Source organism: Falco peregrinus, chromosome 10 (genome assembly GCF_023634155.1).
Source record: "Falco peregrinus isolate bFalPer1 chromosome 10, bFalPer1.pri, whole genome shotgun sequence".
NCBI classification, from domain to species: Eukaryota; Metazoa; Chordata; class Aves; order Falconiformes; family Falconidae; genus Falco; species Falco peregrinus.
Window position 1 is genome coordinate 21,486,713 of NC_073730.1, and position 16,306 is coordinate 21,503,018.

General features: G+C 38.8%; 1 protein-coding gene across 3 annotated transcripts in view; it reads left to right on the plus strand.

Annotated features, from left to right (window-relative positions):
• ADGRL4 (adhesion G protein-coupled receptor L4) overlaps positions 1-11,511 on the plus strand; it is a 76,896-nt gene extending 65,385 nt beyond the window's left edge. For all 3 annotated transcript variants that reach the window (XM_027788243.2, XM_027788244.2, XM_005238448.4), the window contains 3 exons: positions 7,452-7,543; positions 9,158-9,326; positions 9,841-11,511. In XM_027788243.2, the coding sequence (XP_027644044.1) occupies positions 7,452-7,543; positions 9,158-9,326; positions 9,841-9,903 (324 nt within the window). In that variant the 3' untranslated portion in view covers positions 9,904-11,511. The remainder of the gene's footprint in view (positions 1-7,451; positions 7,544-9,157; positions 9,327-9,840) is intronic.
• Positions 11,512-16,306: the final 4,795 nt, after the last annotated feature.

Here is a 16,306-nt window from a genome sequence, read left to right on the forward strand (position 1 = left end):
TTTATTACATTTTCTATTCCTAGATACGACTGCTGTTGTATACCTAAAGTGTTCGAGAAGGTATATTCACTGGGGACATGATAATGAGATAAATCAGTCAGGAGACAAACCCAGACTGTTTGACTGCCAGCTTGTGTCCAATTTATGCAATTAATATGGCATACATTTTCATTTTGTAGCTTAAACTGTTGTATTGTTAATAGCTTAATTCTGCTCTCCCCTGACTGAAGCAACGATGACCCACTGAATGTTGCCATTTTACCCAGCCATTAGCCATACAGCCAGAAAGACAGAAATGTATTGCTCTCTGTGGCAGGATTCAGACCATCACAAGCTCATTAATTCAAAGACTCATAATGAGGGTCATTGTAAAGACTGATACAGATACAGCAGCTCTGAACTTCAGACATTTTTTGAAAGAGCCAAATTCAGCATGATATATGTAAAAAATTCAAGTATATGCCTAAGAGAGCAGCAGGAGAAATTTTCTCATTCTTTTTTGTGAGATCTGACATCAGCATATAGATGGTTTCATCAATTATTGAGACAGAGACTAAGAAAGGAAAAGGGAATGATTTGGGGGTTTCGTTTTTGAAGTTTGAATGTAAAGTGCTCAGACTGAATCAGAACTAGTATGTCTGAATCTTTAGAATTAGCTGCCTCTTTCTTATAGCTTCTCTTCTTTGTAACACTAGAGAGCCTTAAAAGACTGGTATTTAAAGTGTTTTAATAACTTTTGAAAGGCAGGAGTGTAGCTTTTACACAAGGATATCATATATGAAATCACCAATTCCTTTTTCATTCTATAAATACATGTGTATTGGAAATAGCCTCAAAAACTCAGTCTTGTATTAAACAATTACTCCACCGTTAAAAAAAGAACTGTCTTTAGATAGTCCAGGATGAGGAACAGGGCGATGAGGGAGATCCAGGTCTCCCTGCTCCGGTGAATATTTAATTATTTATATGGTATGGAATAGATCCAGCAGCGCTGACGGAACAATAGCAGTGAATAGCTGGTACAGAGGCTGGAGAAACTAGGGGTCATAGCCTAGTCTGAATATTAAGTACAACAGAAAATTGTGCCAGTGTCTCCAGCATCCTGGATGAATGCCCTGTCCACAGGGATTTTCATTGTTCAGGAGTGTCCTTTCTGGTTTTAATCAGAAAAGCTATCCTAGTCAGAAAGCCTTTCCTGGTGAAAGGATAGTCTAAAACAGTGAATGTCTTTTAGTGCTAATGAACTGACGTTTTTCAGCAAAAACATGTTGGACAAAATTTTCTTGAATGCCTCTCGCCCTAATCTGTTTCATTTTACCAGATGTCTAGGTGCTAACTGAGCTACCGCCATGAAAGATGGGCCATTTCCCTCTGAGCTTTCAAGTGCTCTTTTGTCTTGCTTAAAAAAGGGAGGGAGGGAGGGAGGAAGAAAAAGATTTCTTAGCTGCCAAATTTGACAGCTGTCAGCTTCCTTGATGGGGCAAAATGATGATATATCACTTCACTCAGTATCTTACAATTTAATTGTAATTAATTATAAAAGAAACTACAACTCTTCAACATGAGTGCAAATATTTTTATTTGCAGGCAGATGTTTTGCATGCTTTATTAAATTTTGTGTATTTCATACCATTCAGTGCTCAACTAAAAATAACTACCATTCTGTACCTACACAGAGAGAGTTTCATGCAGTGTGAAGCACTAACATCATATTTACTTGAGGACAGAATATTGTGTTACTCTTCCAATATGTAAAATACGCACATTAAACAGTGGAATTAAGGACCTATTTTAAATATAGCAGTTGCTAAGCAATGTGCTATTAGCAGAATTCAAACAGCTTGGAACATTTAGTATTTTGGGGCCTACATGCTCGTTTTTATATTATTTCTTAGTTTGCAAAATACAATTAGTAATCAACAGAGAAGATTGTAATTTGCTTAGACACTAGATGACATTGTTTCTCAATGCTCTTCTGGATCCTTATCTCAGGAAAAAGAGCAGCATAAATGTTACTAAGTCTTGATATACATACAACTCTATTATTTCGTTGTACAAACTATGGATGGGTGGAATTCTGCATCGTGGTCCCAGAACTGTGAGGAGTAGAAGCCAAAGCAGTTCTAGCCATGCCCACCGTTGGGTGGCTTTCCTTCGTTACAGAAGCCTGTGCAGAAGTACACCATCCAGTTAGCTGTGGCAGTACTGAGACAGAGGGAGGGACGCAAATCTGCAAACAGATTTACAGAGCCATCCTACCTCTAGATGGAGGTTGGTTAAAACCACAGACAATTTTCCCCATCCCGTCCTAAAATACATGTGATTGACTGAACAGAGCTCCCCAGGTTAACTCCTTCAGCAAAACCTCCTTATTGTTGACAAGATGATTAGGAAAGCACCAGGGAATTTCTTTGAATTTGCAATTGCTTTTTCTCTCCTGCAAATTTCTTTACAAGAGAAAATTATCAAGACCGGTGCTGTGGTTGTGGGTCAGATCTGATCCTAGGACTTGTACCACTCCAGACAGCTCTGAACTCATCCTTGTGTGCCAGTTGTATCTGACCCACCCACATCACAGCTGTGAACATGGGAACTGTACCATGGAGATCCCCAGAACACAGCTGCCAAAAAATGTCACTATCCTGCTCTATACCACAGTGTGCATCCAAGATACACGCAAGTGCTAATCTGCAGAGTGAAACCCACAGCAGCGTTCACTGTTGCCCGTGAATCCCTTGAGACTGTCACTCTCTGTGATGTGTAGAGATAAAGCCCTGACAACAGTGGAGGCAATGGGAGTTTCACCGTTTAACAGGAGTTCTGCCATTGGTTTAACAGGGCTAGAAGTCACTCCAAAGTCCTAAATCCTTGTGACCCTTCACATAGGTGACCTCCGCAAGAGAGATGTACCAAACACTTACCATCCTCCCTTTAAACTCAGTCATGGGTGTACAATAAAACCTAGCTTGTTCAGATTTGTGGCTCCTTGGAGGATATCCTGGGTTATACAGATACATAAATGTAGTTGCCCATATCTACAGAATCTTGATTTCATGGGATCCTAATAATTGTCCTTATTTAATGTCTACTTCCCATAAATATATTTTAAGTTTCCTACTATTTGTTCATAAATATACCACAACATTTCTAGAATTTAAAAAAGCTAAAAAATACTTTCACACATATCCTTAAGGAGAAATGATTCCCTGAAGATTCTATGAGTGGAGGCTGTTCCTATATCAGCCCTTGTCTTTGATTAACCACTTAAAAGAAAAAAAAAAAAAAAGGGGGAATAGATTAATTATTAAAATTACCCCTGTAGTGCACCTGAGCATGTTGAGTGAAACCCCACTGAATCTCTGGGGGAGGGAGGGCTGAGGATGCTCAGCACCTCACAGAATTAGGCTTCCAGGGAGAAAGTCAGGGGGTTCCTTTGTGAAATAGTAAGGACTAAGTGCACTGTCTGCCCAACGGCAGTTTGGGGTGGTTTGTTATATATATTTAAAAATAAAAAAAAAATAAAAAATAGAAGAAAATAATTCAGTTCTGGGCTTGGAATCAATGTAATTCCCCTTTCTCCCATTAGACTTGCTGAGAAGCCCCTCTCAGGACATGCAGCGGTTTCTCTGACTGCTCAGCCATGTAATAACACTGAAAGCAAAGGCAGAAGAACTTGCCGTGTCACACTGTAATGTCATTATTCACTTGATAAAACTGTGGCCACGCCGCACCATTTCGCACTTTGGGTTTGCCCAAAGCTGCGGAGTAGCTCTGCCCGCTCTCCAGGTAACCCCTCCCGAAAGCCGGCACGCGGCAGCGGCGGTCCCAGGCTGGCCCTCCCCAGGCCTGTGCACAGCCCATCCCGAGCCGGGTTTCACAGCCGCCTGCACATCCCGCTCCCCTCCAGCCTGCCGCCTCTCCGGAGACAGTGCCTTATGTTTGCCTTTCCGTTCTCATCCACCTTGCCTGTCACCTTAAGGCAGCCTTAATTATAACGTCATCAAAGGTTTATTCAACAAGATTTGAAGATTGGGCTTTAATTAGGAAAATGAAAACACACGCTTATAACCAAAGTAAGTATAAAACACAATATTTGGCTGTATAGTAGAAACTGGTTTTAGATGTTTTGGTGTCCCTCATCCAAAACTCCCTCAGTTTGTCCCAGCCGGAAGATTTGGGGATCCAGGATTCCTTGTGCCTCTTTACAGTCTGGATTACTTTTACAGCCTACCACGCTTCTGCTCATTTGAAGCTCAGTTTTTGATACAAATTCAAATGTCTTAAGGGCTGTATCTTTGACCAGGGATTGTGGGTGATTTGACTTCCCATCCCATTTGTTGAAATACACATGGCTCTTTGGGGACACCAGTTATATAACAGCTGTTTCCTCTTTAGTCCTACTCAGTCAAACGACTCAGTATCCCCACTCGGTGCGACTGTCCGACATGAACATACTTCACATTTCCCAGAAACAGCTGAGGCTACTGGTATGTTCATAGCAAAGAACATACAGAGCATTGGGTTAAAGCAGATTATGTTAAATTTAGGATATCGTTGGATTACCTGTTTTCTCTAAAGGCCACACTTGACACATTATTAACATTAGCTAGTTTTTTTCCCCCGGATTTACCTGTGAGTTCATGTTATGGTTTTCCCTCAAGTTTTGCTGCATTTCTGTGTCCAGGATAGTTATAACTACTTTTGTTACCTATTTCTTCCCCCAAAGGACTAAATGCAGTTCCAAAGGCCTCTAACTTAGGTTGGAAAGAAAAAAAAATCAAAAAGACCCACTATGTTGCCCAAAAACTAGTATTTTGAGAACTGAACACCGTGTAAAGGCAGTCTATGGACTTCACTATATATATGTTTTATTAATGGGATGCTTCAAAATGGGGTAAAAACTGACTTAAGACTTTAATAAATCTTGGAAATGACCGGGTATTTCAGAAGTTAAGCTCACCCTCATTACCCTGTAATACTACCTCCTGCAAGGCTACCTGAGACGTATTGTACAATAATTGTGTTCTGGCAGCTGACTCCGAGAAGCCGGTGTTAACCTCTCCCGCTCCCCCGATATGTACAGATTATTCCCATTAGAATGGATTGATGAATGAAAAGACCATGGTTAATGGGTATTACTTTAATGCAGAGGGCCAAATCCTATTATCCTGTGCAATGGACAGCGTAAATAATATTTGTGTAAAGGAGCCCCCCTGGGACAAAGAGAAATGGAGTCCAGGGCTGCAGGGCCCCACATCTGCCCATTACCCACCCCACCCTTGCTCAGCAAAACCTCTGCAGCTCTGCAGGTGCTTTCTGTGGCCAAACGATAAGGGGGGGTGGCCCACAGAGCTTCTTACAGAGCCTGTTAATGGCAACAGGAAGGCTCTCATTGACATGAGTGATCTTGGTGACGGGCTGGCAGAAAGGAAGGTTGGTGGCGCAGTTTGTGTGGCAATCTTGATAGCAGTTTCTGAAGAAGTAGCAGTGTGTTTTCTCCATGCTCATGGTACTTTGATCACATTTCCCTACCTTTTTCAGACTAATAAACACATTAGGTGGGTTATGCAGATTACAGTGTGTGCACTAAGTTATTTGATATATTATTCACCAACAAATATAAGATAAAAGTAAGTCTGCATATAATTACCCACAACTGCTGACTGACTTATAATTAACTTTGAAAAAATTGCTGGTTTAGGAGATATTATAGATTACAATTTTAAATATAAGGAGCTTCAGAATAGCTCTCACGATCAGCGCAAGTACAAGGTATTCAGTGAAGGATTAATTCCCTAAACTGCTAATCAGCTCTATCTCCTGTCTTATCAAATTGTACATACATTATGCTGTATTAAAGTATGAGCGTGCAGCTAATTAAAGCAAAGCCTGCATTTAATATCAGATACTCCCCCCCCCCTTGACACAACAAAAATGTTCTAAGGACATACATAACAAGTGTTAACAAATGAAAGTGATTGGTTTTAAAGTGATGCTGTGCTCCTCCAGCAGCCTTTTGTTTCCATTTCGGAGGATTTTCCATTTCAGAGGATTTTTTTTTTATTATTATTATTATTTTTAAGAAAAAGAAGGGGAGAGGAAAACACCAGAGTCTTTCTGGAGAAACAAGTTGGGGAAGACATTAATTCTATTCAGTCTATAGCTGGAAGCCCACAGGAACTAACCAAGGGATTACAACCAAGGATCTACAAATAGTATCTGGATGACATCCAGCTAAAATGTGGTTCATTTACCAACCTTTTTAATAGATTCTGATGTTAAATGCTGCAAAGCAAAATACTTTTTTTAAAAAAAGCAAGAAAGCAAACTCATCCACATTGTTAAAGGAATGCAGTATAAATTTAAATGAAAGATCAGCAAAGCCTAGCTGAGCAAACAGAGGTTCAGAACAACAATTGAGCATCATTTACAAAACTGTTTCTTTTAGTTGCTTTTTTCTGTTTCAAACTAAAATAAAACAATGCCATTATAAAGAAGGCAGGAAAAAAAACCATACTGAAATTATTCACTTATAAAACAAACATAAAATATAAGAAAGAATACAAAGCAGGGAGTATTTGAACCAAAGCTATTTTTTGTAAAAGTATTTTTGAGTAAGCCTCAAAGTTTTTTGTGCCACTTGAAAGTTTTCCCAGCCCAAAGACCTCAGAACATATGATGTTATTAGTGTTATTCAACAACAAAAGACATACATTTTGTCAAGATCTACACAATACTGTAAAATAGAAAAGGGGAGGGGGGTGGCTTTTTTGGTTTTTCCCATTTTTTTTCTTTTCTTTTCTTTTTTTTCTTTTTTTTCCCTTCTTTTCTTCTATTTTCTTCCCTCTTTTCTCTTTTCTTTTTTCTCTTTTCTTTTCTTTTCTTCTCTCTTTCCTTTCCTTTCCTTTTCTTTTTTCTTTTCTTTTCTTTTCCTTTTCTTTTCTTTTCTTTTCTTTTCTTTTCTTTTCTTTTCTTTTCTTTTCTTTTCTTTTCTTTTCTTTTCTTTTCTTTTCTTTTCTTTTCTTTTCTTTTCTTTTCTCTCTTTTGCTTTTATTTGCTTTTATTTGATTTTATTTGATTTTCTTTTTTCTTTCCTTTTCTTTTTTTCTTCTTCTCTTCTTATATATCTCTACTTAGGGAAAAAAAATCTCAGCAGGAAATTGAAGAGATTTACCAATAAAATCAATAAACATTTGCAGACTGTTGGCAGTGATACTGTTGAGATAAGGTAGAGTTACAGCCCTGTTTGATCAATGTTTATTACAAGGCTCACATTTTTTTAATAGAAGTGGATCAGAACAGGGTGGGTTTTTCTCCTCCCGGCACTGGATTCTGTAGGCTTCAAATACACAGCAACTTTATCTGATCTGTTTAATTTAAATGTGTAAGAGTTACTGAAATACAAAATCATCCTGGTCTGAACTAAAAGTTCCTTTCTTCGCTCCCCCCAGGTTAATTTGTTGGCTTTCGGAGTGATTATTTATAAAGTATTTAGACACACTGCAATGTTAAAACCAGAAGTGAGTTGTTATGAAAATATAAGGTAAGTTTGCCATTTAATACAACTTCTGCCTTCTCTAAGTTTAAATACTAAGTTTAAATACAGCCAGAGATGAAATTCAGTATTCATAAATAACAGTTTAATCTTCTGGAAGATTTGTAGAAAAAGAAAGTTCAATTGTTTTGGGGGGGGGGGGTTCCTGTTAATCCCTCATAGATTTGGAGGTAGATTTTGCAATCTTTACTTCGATTGAGCAATATCTTGCACAGTAACACTGGGGTTGTGTGAGAGGTGTATGAGGAATACAAGTGGCCCATATCAACCAGAGGGTAAAGGCTGATGGCAAGCTTAAAGAAGGAATTGTCCTTTTTTCTTAAGTACTTTCCACAACCTCTATGCAAGCCAAACCAGATTTCATAACTTATGCCTGAACTGGGATCAAAATACTTGCCTTGAGGTAACAGGTAATTCAGTGATAAGAGAACCAAGACATTCATGTTATTTGTAAAATGTTTACAGTAGGACATGGTGCTTTTGTGGTGTTGGGGGGCATGGGGGGATTCACTCCAGTATTTTTACTTTGCATGCTGCTATGATTTTTCCATCAACTCACTCTCTTTAAAACTGATTTATAGGGACCTTGAAAACCGTTTGTGCAGGAAAAGCTGAAGTGTACTACAGGGAACATTGAAAACAACTTACTGTTTGTGTTGCTTAGGAACACTCCTGCAGTTTCAATGCAATGCACTAGATTTATAGTTAGAATTTAGCAATTGTTTGATTGATTACTTTCTCTTATTCTTCACCCTTCATAGCTTCATGTGGTGACCTGGTTTTAATGAAGTTGAAAATTATTCATTTTCAGAGGAACAGTGCTAAAAATGTCTGTTGTTCAAAAGAAGTCCTGCAATGACTGGGCTGAGAATGAATAAGAAAGTAATCAGTGGCTTTATTTCCAAGACAACATGCTGTAATTTGCTCAAGTCTGTGAGCAGGGCTCTACAGCACGTTGAGGGGAAAAAAATCATAGCCAATCAGTTCCTATAATTTTAAGGCATCAATATCCTGACCCAGGAATTATTTGAATTATTTGAGAGTATTGTGTTCTAAAAACAATTTTTATTAAAAAAAAAAAAAAAAAAAAAAGAGGAAGAATGAAACAAAGAAAGCCCAGTTTTACGACTGGCACCGTCTTCTGCAGTGAACCTGAGAGGCAGCCTGGGAACCCTTTGATGTCATGCACATGTACTGACCTAAGAGCATACTGTACATTTTTCTGGGTTATTTTTTGAGGAAGATAAGGGGGAGGAGGAAAAGTGGGGGAATGCTTCATAACAGACATATGTTTTTCCTTGGGGAATTACACTAACAGTAGATTTAAATCAAATCATACGGTGCTGCAGTACACCAGAGAAAACATATCTGAAGCCAGTGTTTTAAGGCCCTCCAGTTTTACTCCTTTGCTCTTCTGCAGTGATTATGTGAGTTTATTCATGCCACAGTGCTACAGCACACCCTAAAGAGCAGCCCATGCATCTGCACTTCTCAGCCTTCGCAGCTGTGAAAAAATTGCCTAGGCAGCATCTGTCATCCAAAGCGGTGAGGGAAGGAGAATAGCACATGCCCACATGTTCACGTTGTTGCCTTCCTGTCTAGATCCTGTGCGCGAGGTGCTCTTGCTCTCCTGTTCCTCCTTGGGGCTACCTGGATCTTTGGGGTCCTCCATGTCGTCCAGGGATCCGTGGTTACTGCATATCTTTTTACAATCTTCAATGCATTCCAGGGGATGTTCATTTTCATATTTCTTTGTGTGTTGTCTAGGAAGGTAAGTGTCCCATTCCTTGTGGGAATCAACTCAGGCAGTCTTGTCTGCCCAGCCCTAAAGTGGAGTTGTGGTGCAAACGTTTATTAGGGCAAGGGAGGAAAACCTTGTGCCATTGATGGGGGAGAGGAAGGAAGAGGGGAAATTTTGCTGCTGCCTTCAGTGGAGTCAGAATCTCTGTCCAATTTTTACCTTCTCATGTATGTCCTCCCAGGTCTAAACCCAATGTATGAAACATGGAAATTTTTTTAAAAAAAATTGTAAAACTGGTTGCAGCATCACAATTTTTTCACATGAAATAACATGTGTGCAATAAAACCCCTCCAGTTTTTCCAGTTAGCAGCAGGATTCACACACATGATCCTGAAATGATATTTTATTCAGTAGTCTGTCCTAAACTCAAAAGAAGCCTCACCTTAGAACATCTAGTGACAGGAGCAGTACAAAATGAGTTTGAAGACATATAGACCTATTAATAAATCTATTTCATATTTGCATTCAATTATTTTTGTTTCAGATTCAGGAAGAGTATTATAGGTTGTTCAAAAATGTTCCTTGCTGTTTCGGATGCTTGAGATAAATGGAAGGAAAACATGCATGAGCATCTCAGTGGAAGAAGGCAGCAACCCAGATGATGTTGTTATGGATATTACAGAAAAATCTGGTATTGTGAAAGTATGAAATGAGCTAGTGAGCAGGCATATCTCTTAACTGAATTATTGACTGGTTTTGTACATACGAGTGCATTCATGCAGAGCATTTATATTATGCTGTATACAAACAGTATACAAAACAAACTGGATTTTTGCAAAACAAATATTAATGAAGACCAGGGAAAGAAGCTCAAGACTTTTCATGACTTAAGTTTTGTTTCTAATATTAGAAATATCTGCAGTTCTTGATAGCAAGATACCAAAAACCAAGTGGCACAGCAGATTTTATGAATTGCTTTGCTAGTGGAAGCATGTTCACTGTCTTTTTGTAGTAATGAGCTTCTTACATTAAGTTGTATGTGGCCATCTGCAGGGAATGGGTTCCATTAAAGAGTCAATAGATAAAGATCTGCTTCAGCCCAGACTTTTGAAAACATTTCTTTTAATTTAAAGTAGATTAAAAGAGGAATTTGTTTAATATTATTCTCTTATCATTCTGAAATATATATTTGTATATTAATCAATTCTTTATTTTTATAACTTTTAAAGAACTGTTTAGATCTGAAGAGCTGAGGTCAGATCTGATACAAGAATGGTGGGACAGACATTTTATAAGTGAAAGATTATTTTGTGAGTACTTTGAAAAAGACCCGGTTCTTGCTTTATTTAACTGCCAAAAAGACTGAGATCTGCTAAACTGGCACTATGATTTTGGAGGCTGTGGGAAGAAGATGCTTTCACAAGTTTGTCACTTGGTACAGATATTTGGAATCCAGACTTCATAGGATCAAACTAAAAGTGAAGTGGTAGAAATCACCCATGCAGAAGAATACAGATTTAAATTCAAGGTCATGTGCCTCCATACCATGTAAAATTGTAATTACAGCAGTTTTCTCTACTCAGGATCTTTGAGTCAAGCAGCTGCCTTCCTCTGAGGCTCCTGGTTTTGAAATACTTATCCTGTGTTTAACCTTAGGAGCATACAGAGATCTACTGAAATCAAAGGGAGTACTTGAGGTGCAAGTTTTGCTAGACCAGGGCACAAACAGCATGCATCAGCAGTTCCACCTTTGCCATATTACTTATTTTTAAAGTATGTTTTAATTTCACTCTTTTAGCACCTAGCACATGTGAAGTGCTGAGCAATCCTCAGTCCACGTTGCCTTCTCAGGAAGTGTCTAGGATCTCAGATGAAGCCCAGTGTTTTTACCAGTGAGGCACTGTAAATATGTAGTTGTTAATAAATCCCACTGTTGTGTTGTCTGTTAAAATAAAGCACTAGTCTGAATTTTATTTATATTGAAGGAAACCTTTTTTGGTAATTCTCAAATTTGTTTGGTTTTTATCTTTTTTCCATATACACAAGGCTTTCATTGTATGCACTGCAGTGACATGCTTCATTAAGTATATTCCATGCCTCTGTCAAAATTTTTGAAACCACAAGAGGAGTCATTTCTTCGGAGGGCAAAAAAAAATTATTTCTGTTGGTCCTTTAAATGTAAAATATGTGAATAAACTGAAGTGCTTAGCATTCACATTTGGACGTTTCCCTTCATTTAAATAAATACAGTGGTAACAAAGTTCTCATGGTTATATATTATTTTCCCTGAATTATTTGCTGTATTTCCTTTGCTGTTGTATATGTTCTTCCAGGTTTGGGAAGATGCAGATACATATTACTTAAAAGAGTATTTCTAGAAGGGTATCTACTAATTCATCATTTTTAATCTCCTGCAGAAATGTAACCTATAGTAAGTCTGTCTGGACAAAGCAGCATGTCTAGTAACTATATAATGACTTCAGCATGCTCAGTGAGATTGAAAATGTTCCTTGGAAAGAAAATACATCATAAAGTGTTTAGGTTACAATAGTCTCTTTAATGAAAGAACATCTTTTATAGGAAAACTGTGCTCTCCAGTCTCTGGGTCAGATCTTCATTGAAACTCTGTTTTCCTTACATGCAAGGATGAGTTTTCATCTTTTAATACAGCACATAAGGAGCAGAAAAATTTTGTTTAGATTCTTTGCCTTAGAGCCTGAAGGATATTGTAATTGTCCTCCCTAATTCATGCAGAAATACTGACAAGAAATAAAAGGGTTTATTTGTCGCAGCCCTTAGTAACACAAGCCCCAACCCAGCAGAAAGGGAGGATTAGAGACAATGGGCATAAACTGAAAAAAAGAGAGGTTTCAGCCAGATATGAGGAAAAACCTTTTCACCGTGAGGATAGTCAAGGACTGGAAATGGTTGCCCAGAAAGGTTTTGCGGTTGTGATAAAATCTTTGATTTTTAAGACTGAATAAAGCCCCCAGAACCCTGCTCTCATACATGACTCTGCTTTGAGTAGGAAGGTAGATGAGATGACCCTCTGAGGTCCCTTCCAGCCTGAATTGTTCTATAAGTCTATGAAATAAAATATCAAATCAGAAATATAACAGTTGGCCATTAGTTATGATTTTGTTAAGCAAACTTGCACTCAAGTGCCGTGCATCAGCTGAACAAACTGTTCCTCCAAAAATAAATTTGTGTGACATATTTGTCAGATCAACTGGTAACTACTTGACTGGTTTGAAAACTAAAAACTTTGTTTGGCGTCTTTTCAGATTACATGCTTTTGAGAGGTATATGACATCTCCAGGTGGGGCCAAGAGGAAAAAAAATAATAAAGCAATGATTGACAAGACAGATAAAAAGTAGAATGTTAAGGTTTCGCTCTGAAAGCAAGTGCTTGCTGAAGAGAGAAATTGTTTCCATTAAACCAATCAAAGAGAAATTTGTGTTCAGTGTTGCATTTCAAGGTGTGCTTCAGAATATAATAAACAAGGTCTGGATTAAGAAAGACTGGTTTATTCTGAAATAATTATTTCCTCAAAGAATTGGAAGTGTATTTCAAAGAAACCACAACATTTAGGAGTTAATTATCATTACAGCCTTTGGGAGGCTCAGTCTGACAGAGCTGGGCTGATGAACAGATCGTTTGTGCTCTTCACCTACTGGAATGAAACAGGTAGGCATTGAATACTGTTCAAACCTATTTCAGACTTTCCTCCACTCTCCAGTTGTCACAGTCCTTCAACTCAGAACATGGTGGTACCCCAAAGGTAGGAATTTGCAAACTTGTGCATCTTATTGATCAGCTGTATAAAGTAATGTCACACATGGTGAGGTTAGGCAGAATAAACAGATATTTGCAGGGCTGATTCCTCCAGCTTTTTACACCTCCAGCATCACTTTTCTCACAATTAATACCACTTTTTTATATCTTTGTCATGATAATCTCTTAAAGCCCCGTTCAGAATCACACTCTTGCCAGGTGCCAGTTAGTCACAGAAGTCCTACCTCCTTTTCTGAAACCTGCACAGATGAGATAAAAGAGCCAAAACTTTACCCCTGAAGAAAGTTAACACTTCCTTTCCTTTGGGAAAAGAGCTAGTGGGAGGAGTCCTCCCGGCAAACAACCTGCTCCAGCCTCTGTTACTCTTTTCACTTTGTTCACATACATTCAGGACACGCAGCATTACTGTGCTGTGAGATTACAGAATTGAAGATGCTACCTCACCAAAGTCATCCCCTATAGCTATTTTTAAAGAAAATTAAGCCTTTAAGATGAATGCAGACTTGAAAACAGCCGGTCATCAATGCACCGATACTCCATTTAAACACAACCAAAATGTCAAGTGCAAATGTGCTAAAGCATTTTCACAAGTTGCCTGGCTCCCTGCCAGCCCAGCTTTCATGGCCATTGCTGTGGGCAGCCTGTCCATATAGACTGCAGCCACGTGAAAGACTGTACTGCCTTTTTCAGACTCTCTATCTCCATGACAACCCTTCCCAACAAGCCCTACGGAGAACCAAGAGAGGTGCAATATCCAGACTTTGCCAGGAGTCAGATACATGGCCACACGCGGGACCTGGAGATCCTGAAACTGCTGCTTCAAAACAAGCCACAAAGATGTGACTAACAGAAAGTACCGTAATTCCGTCAACTTTACTGTTACACAGCACAATTGACAGCAGCAATCCTGCTGGGTGAAAAGAACAGCAAGTGTGAAAAAAAACCCCACATGACAAAAAGTAGCAATAAAACTGACTGCTGAGAAGGTACTATTTTGTTTCAAACTGGAACAAAACAACAACAAAAAAAACCCTAAAAAGCATACAGAAATGATCATGAAAGAGAAATATGACTTTTGCCTGATTCTATTTAGGATAACAAGACTTTTTATTTATTTTTATTTATTTATTTATTTATTTATTTATTTATTTATTTTTAGAGGCCTTATTTTTACATCTTCCCAATGCAGGGTTGCACTTTTCCCAGAATTCTTTTCCTGGAGCTATCCCTTTAAATTTGGCAGAAGCTTTACTTCTACAGGCATTGTTTTACAGCTGTTTTTTCTTCTCTTGCTGGTAAGTACTCAAATTTTATTGTATTTACTCTTTTGAATTCCCAAGGAACTAGCATATTTTCATCAGGTTTCATAACATAAGAGAGCTATTCTCTTTTCTGAAGCATTGCTGAATATTCTAATTAAAAGTAGCTGTAAGACTAGCCATCGGTCCTCACTGCAGAGCAATAGGCGCCTCCCTCCAATGTAAGCCTTTGTATTTATTGCAGCTATTTATATAAATGCTGCAGTCAGCTCTGAATCTACGTAAACCTAACACCATTTAAATTAATTTTGTAAGACTTTTTGAGATACTGCTGAATAATTTAGTCAAGCCCAAGCTGATTATAAACTAAGTTTGAAATCTGTATTTCTAAGAGGCAATCCAGTTTATCTTGCAAAATATGATGGGAAATACTATGTCTCCACTACCCATAATCAGTTATATTCTAAGCTGGGCAGTGTTGTTTTCCATCTGCGTTTGGCCCACTGTTATCGGGCCTAATGGACTGACTTAAAGGCAGCAATCTGCAAAATGCCACTCCTCTCTCTCTTTGAATGTGTCTGCACTAAACAGACTTCTGGCACCACCTTGGCTTCTGATGGATTTCAGAAATAATTGTTGATGATACAGTAAATTTGTTTTCTAACCCTTGTGTTTAAATCCCAGTCTTACAAAAATTCATGCATTTGTTCAGTTTTACGCACGACTAAGTCTTTGGCGTTAATGAGATTGCTCATGTGCACAAAGTTAAGCATATGTGCAAGTGTTGTATGATCAAGGTCTTAGGATGCCAATTTGCAGTAATAACAGATTTACATAAACTCATGATCCCAAGCACTGGGTTCCCTGCTCATTATCAGTAGTGAAACTCATTTAGCTGGTTTTCGTTTAGTGACCTTATGAGCCTTTTCCTTTTGTTAAGGTGCTGTTAAAGTTGCTTTCTTGCCACCCCTGAGCCATTGTTAATTTTATTTCTGTCTTCCTTAACATACATGGGATTTTTCCCTCCTGTTGACACACTTATAAATGCCCACCTTAACCATGTTAGTATCAGCTCACTTTGTTAGCAATGAAAGTTCAGGTCACACTCCTTGAGCTGAAAATATTTTCCTTGCTGTGTAGGAGAGCTGCAGAAATACCATGTGCAAATACCCAGCTAGGACTCATCAAACTCCTGTGCACAAGTCATGGCTTCTGTCATCATGGGGTTAGGCCCTAAATTAGTAGCAGCTGTAACCCATTTAGCGAAGACGCCAGCTAAGGGAGAGACAGCTTATACACCTCTTCAGCAGGTGGGTCACATGAAAGCAAAGCAAAGCACGTCCTCACTGAAATTACAGTGCACGTCATAGTGAAGGATAATCTTCCTTCTTATGCTGAGCTCTGGTTTGTCTTTGTTACGATCGGCACTTAATCCCTATAACATAACTCCTAAAGACTGGGGTTTGGCTTCTTGTTCTCAGAAGTAGTGTTCCATACGGTCCCTCTCTAAGTGGATGGGCCAAGGCCATGTATCCACCCTCCTCTGGCAGGCACTAACGCAGGTGTACCCATTCAAAGACCCTCCCCTCTGCAGCATACCCAGTACCCGCAGCCCACCTGCAGTTGCTTTCCAGCCGCCAGTCTCACTGCATGACTGAGGAGGCTGGAGTGCAACATTTGGCTTTGCAGTAAGGGATCTACAGGTGCAGCAACAGGAGGCAGAAAGAGAGAGAACTGAGATGCAAAGGTCAAAGCAGTGATACTTGGTGAGTAACAAACAAAGGCATGAGTGTGTGCTAACCCAAGTATGTAAAGTTTTCAAAGGGGGTGGGGAGAATAAATGCTAGGATGAAATGGATGGTTGAGAGCTATTGTCTAGAGCATCACAAGCTTCCCTGTCTGAATAACTGTACTTGACAAAAGAAAAGGGTAATAGCAATGGGGAAGAGGATGAG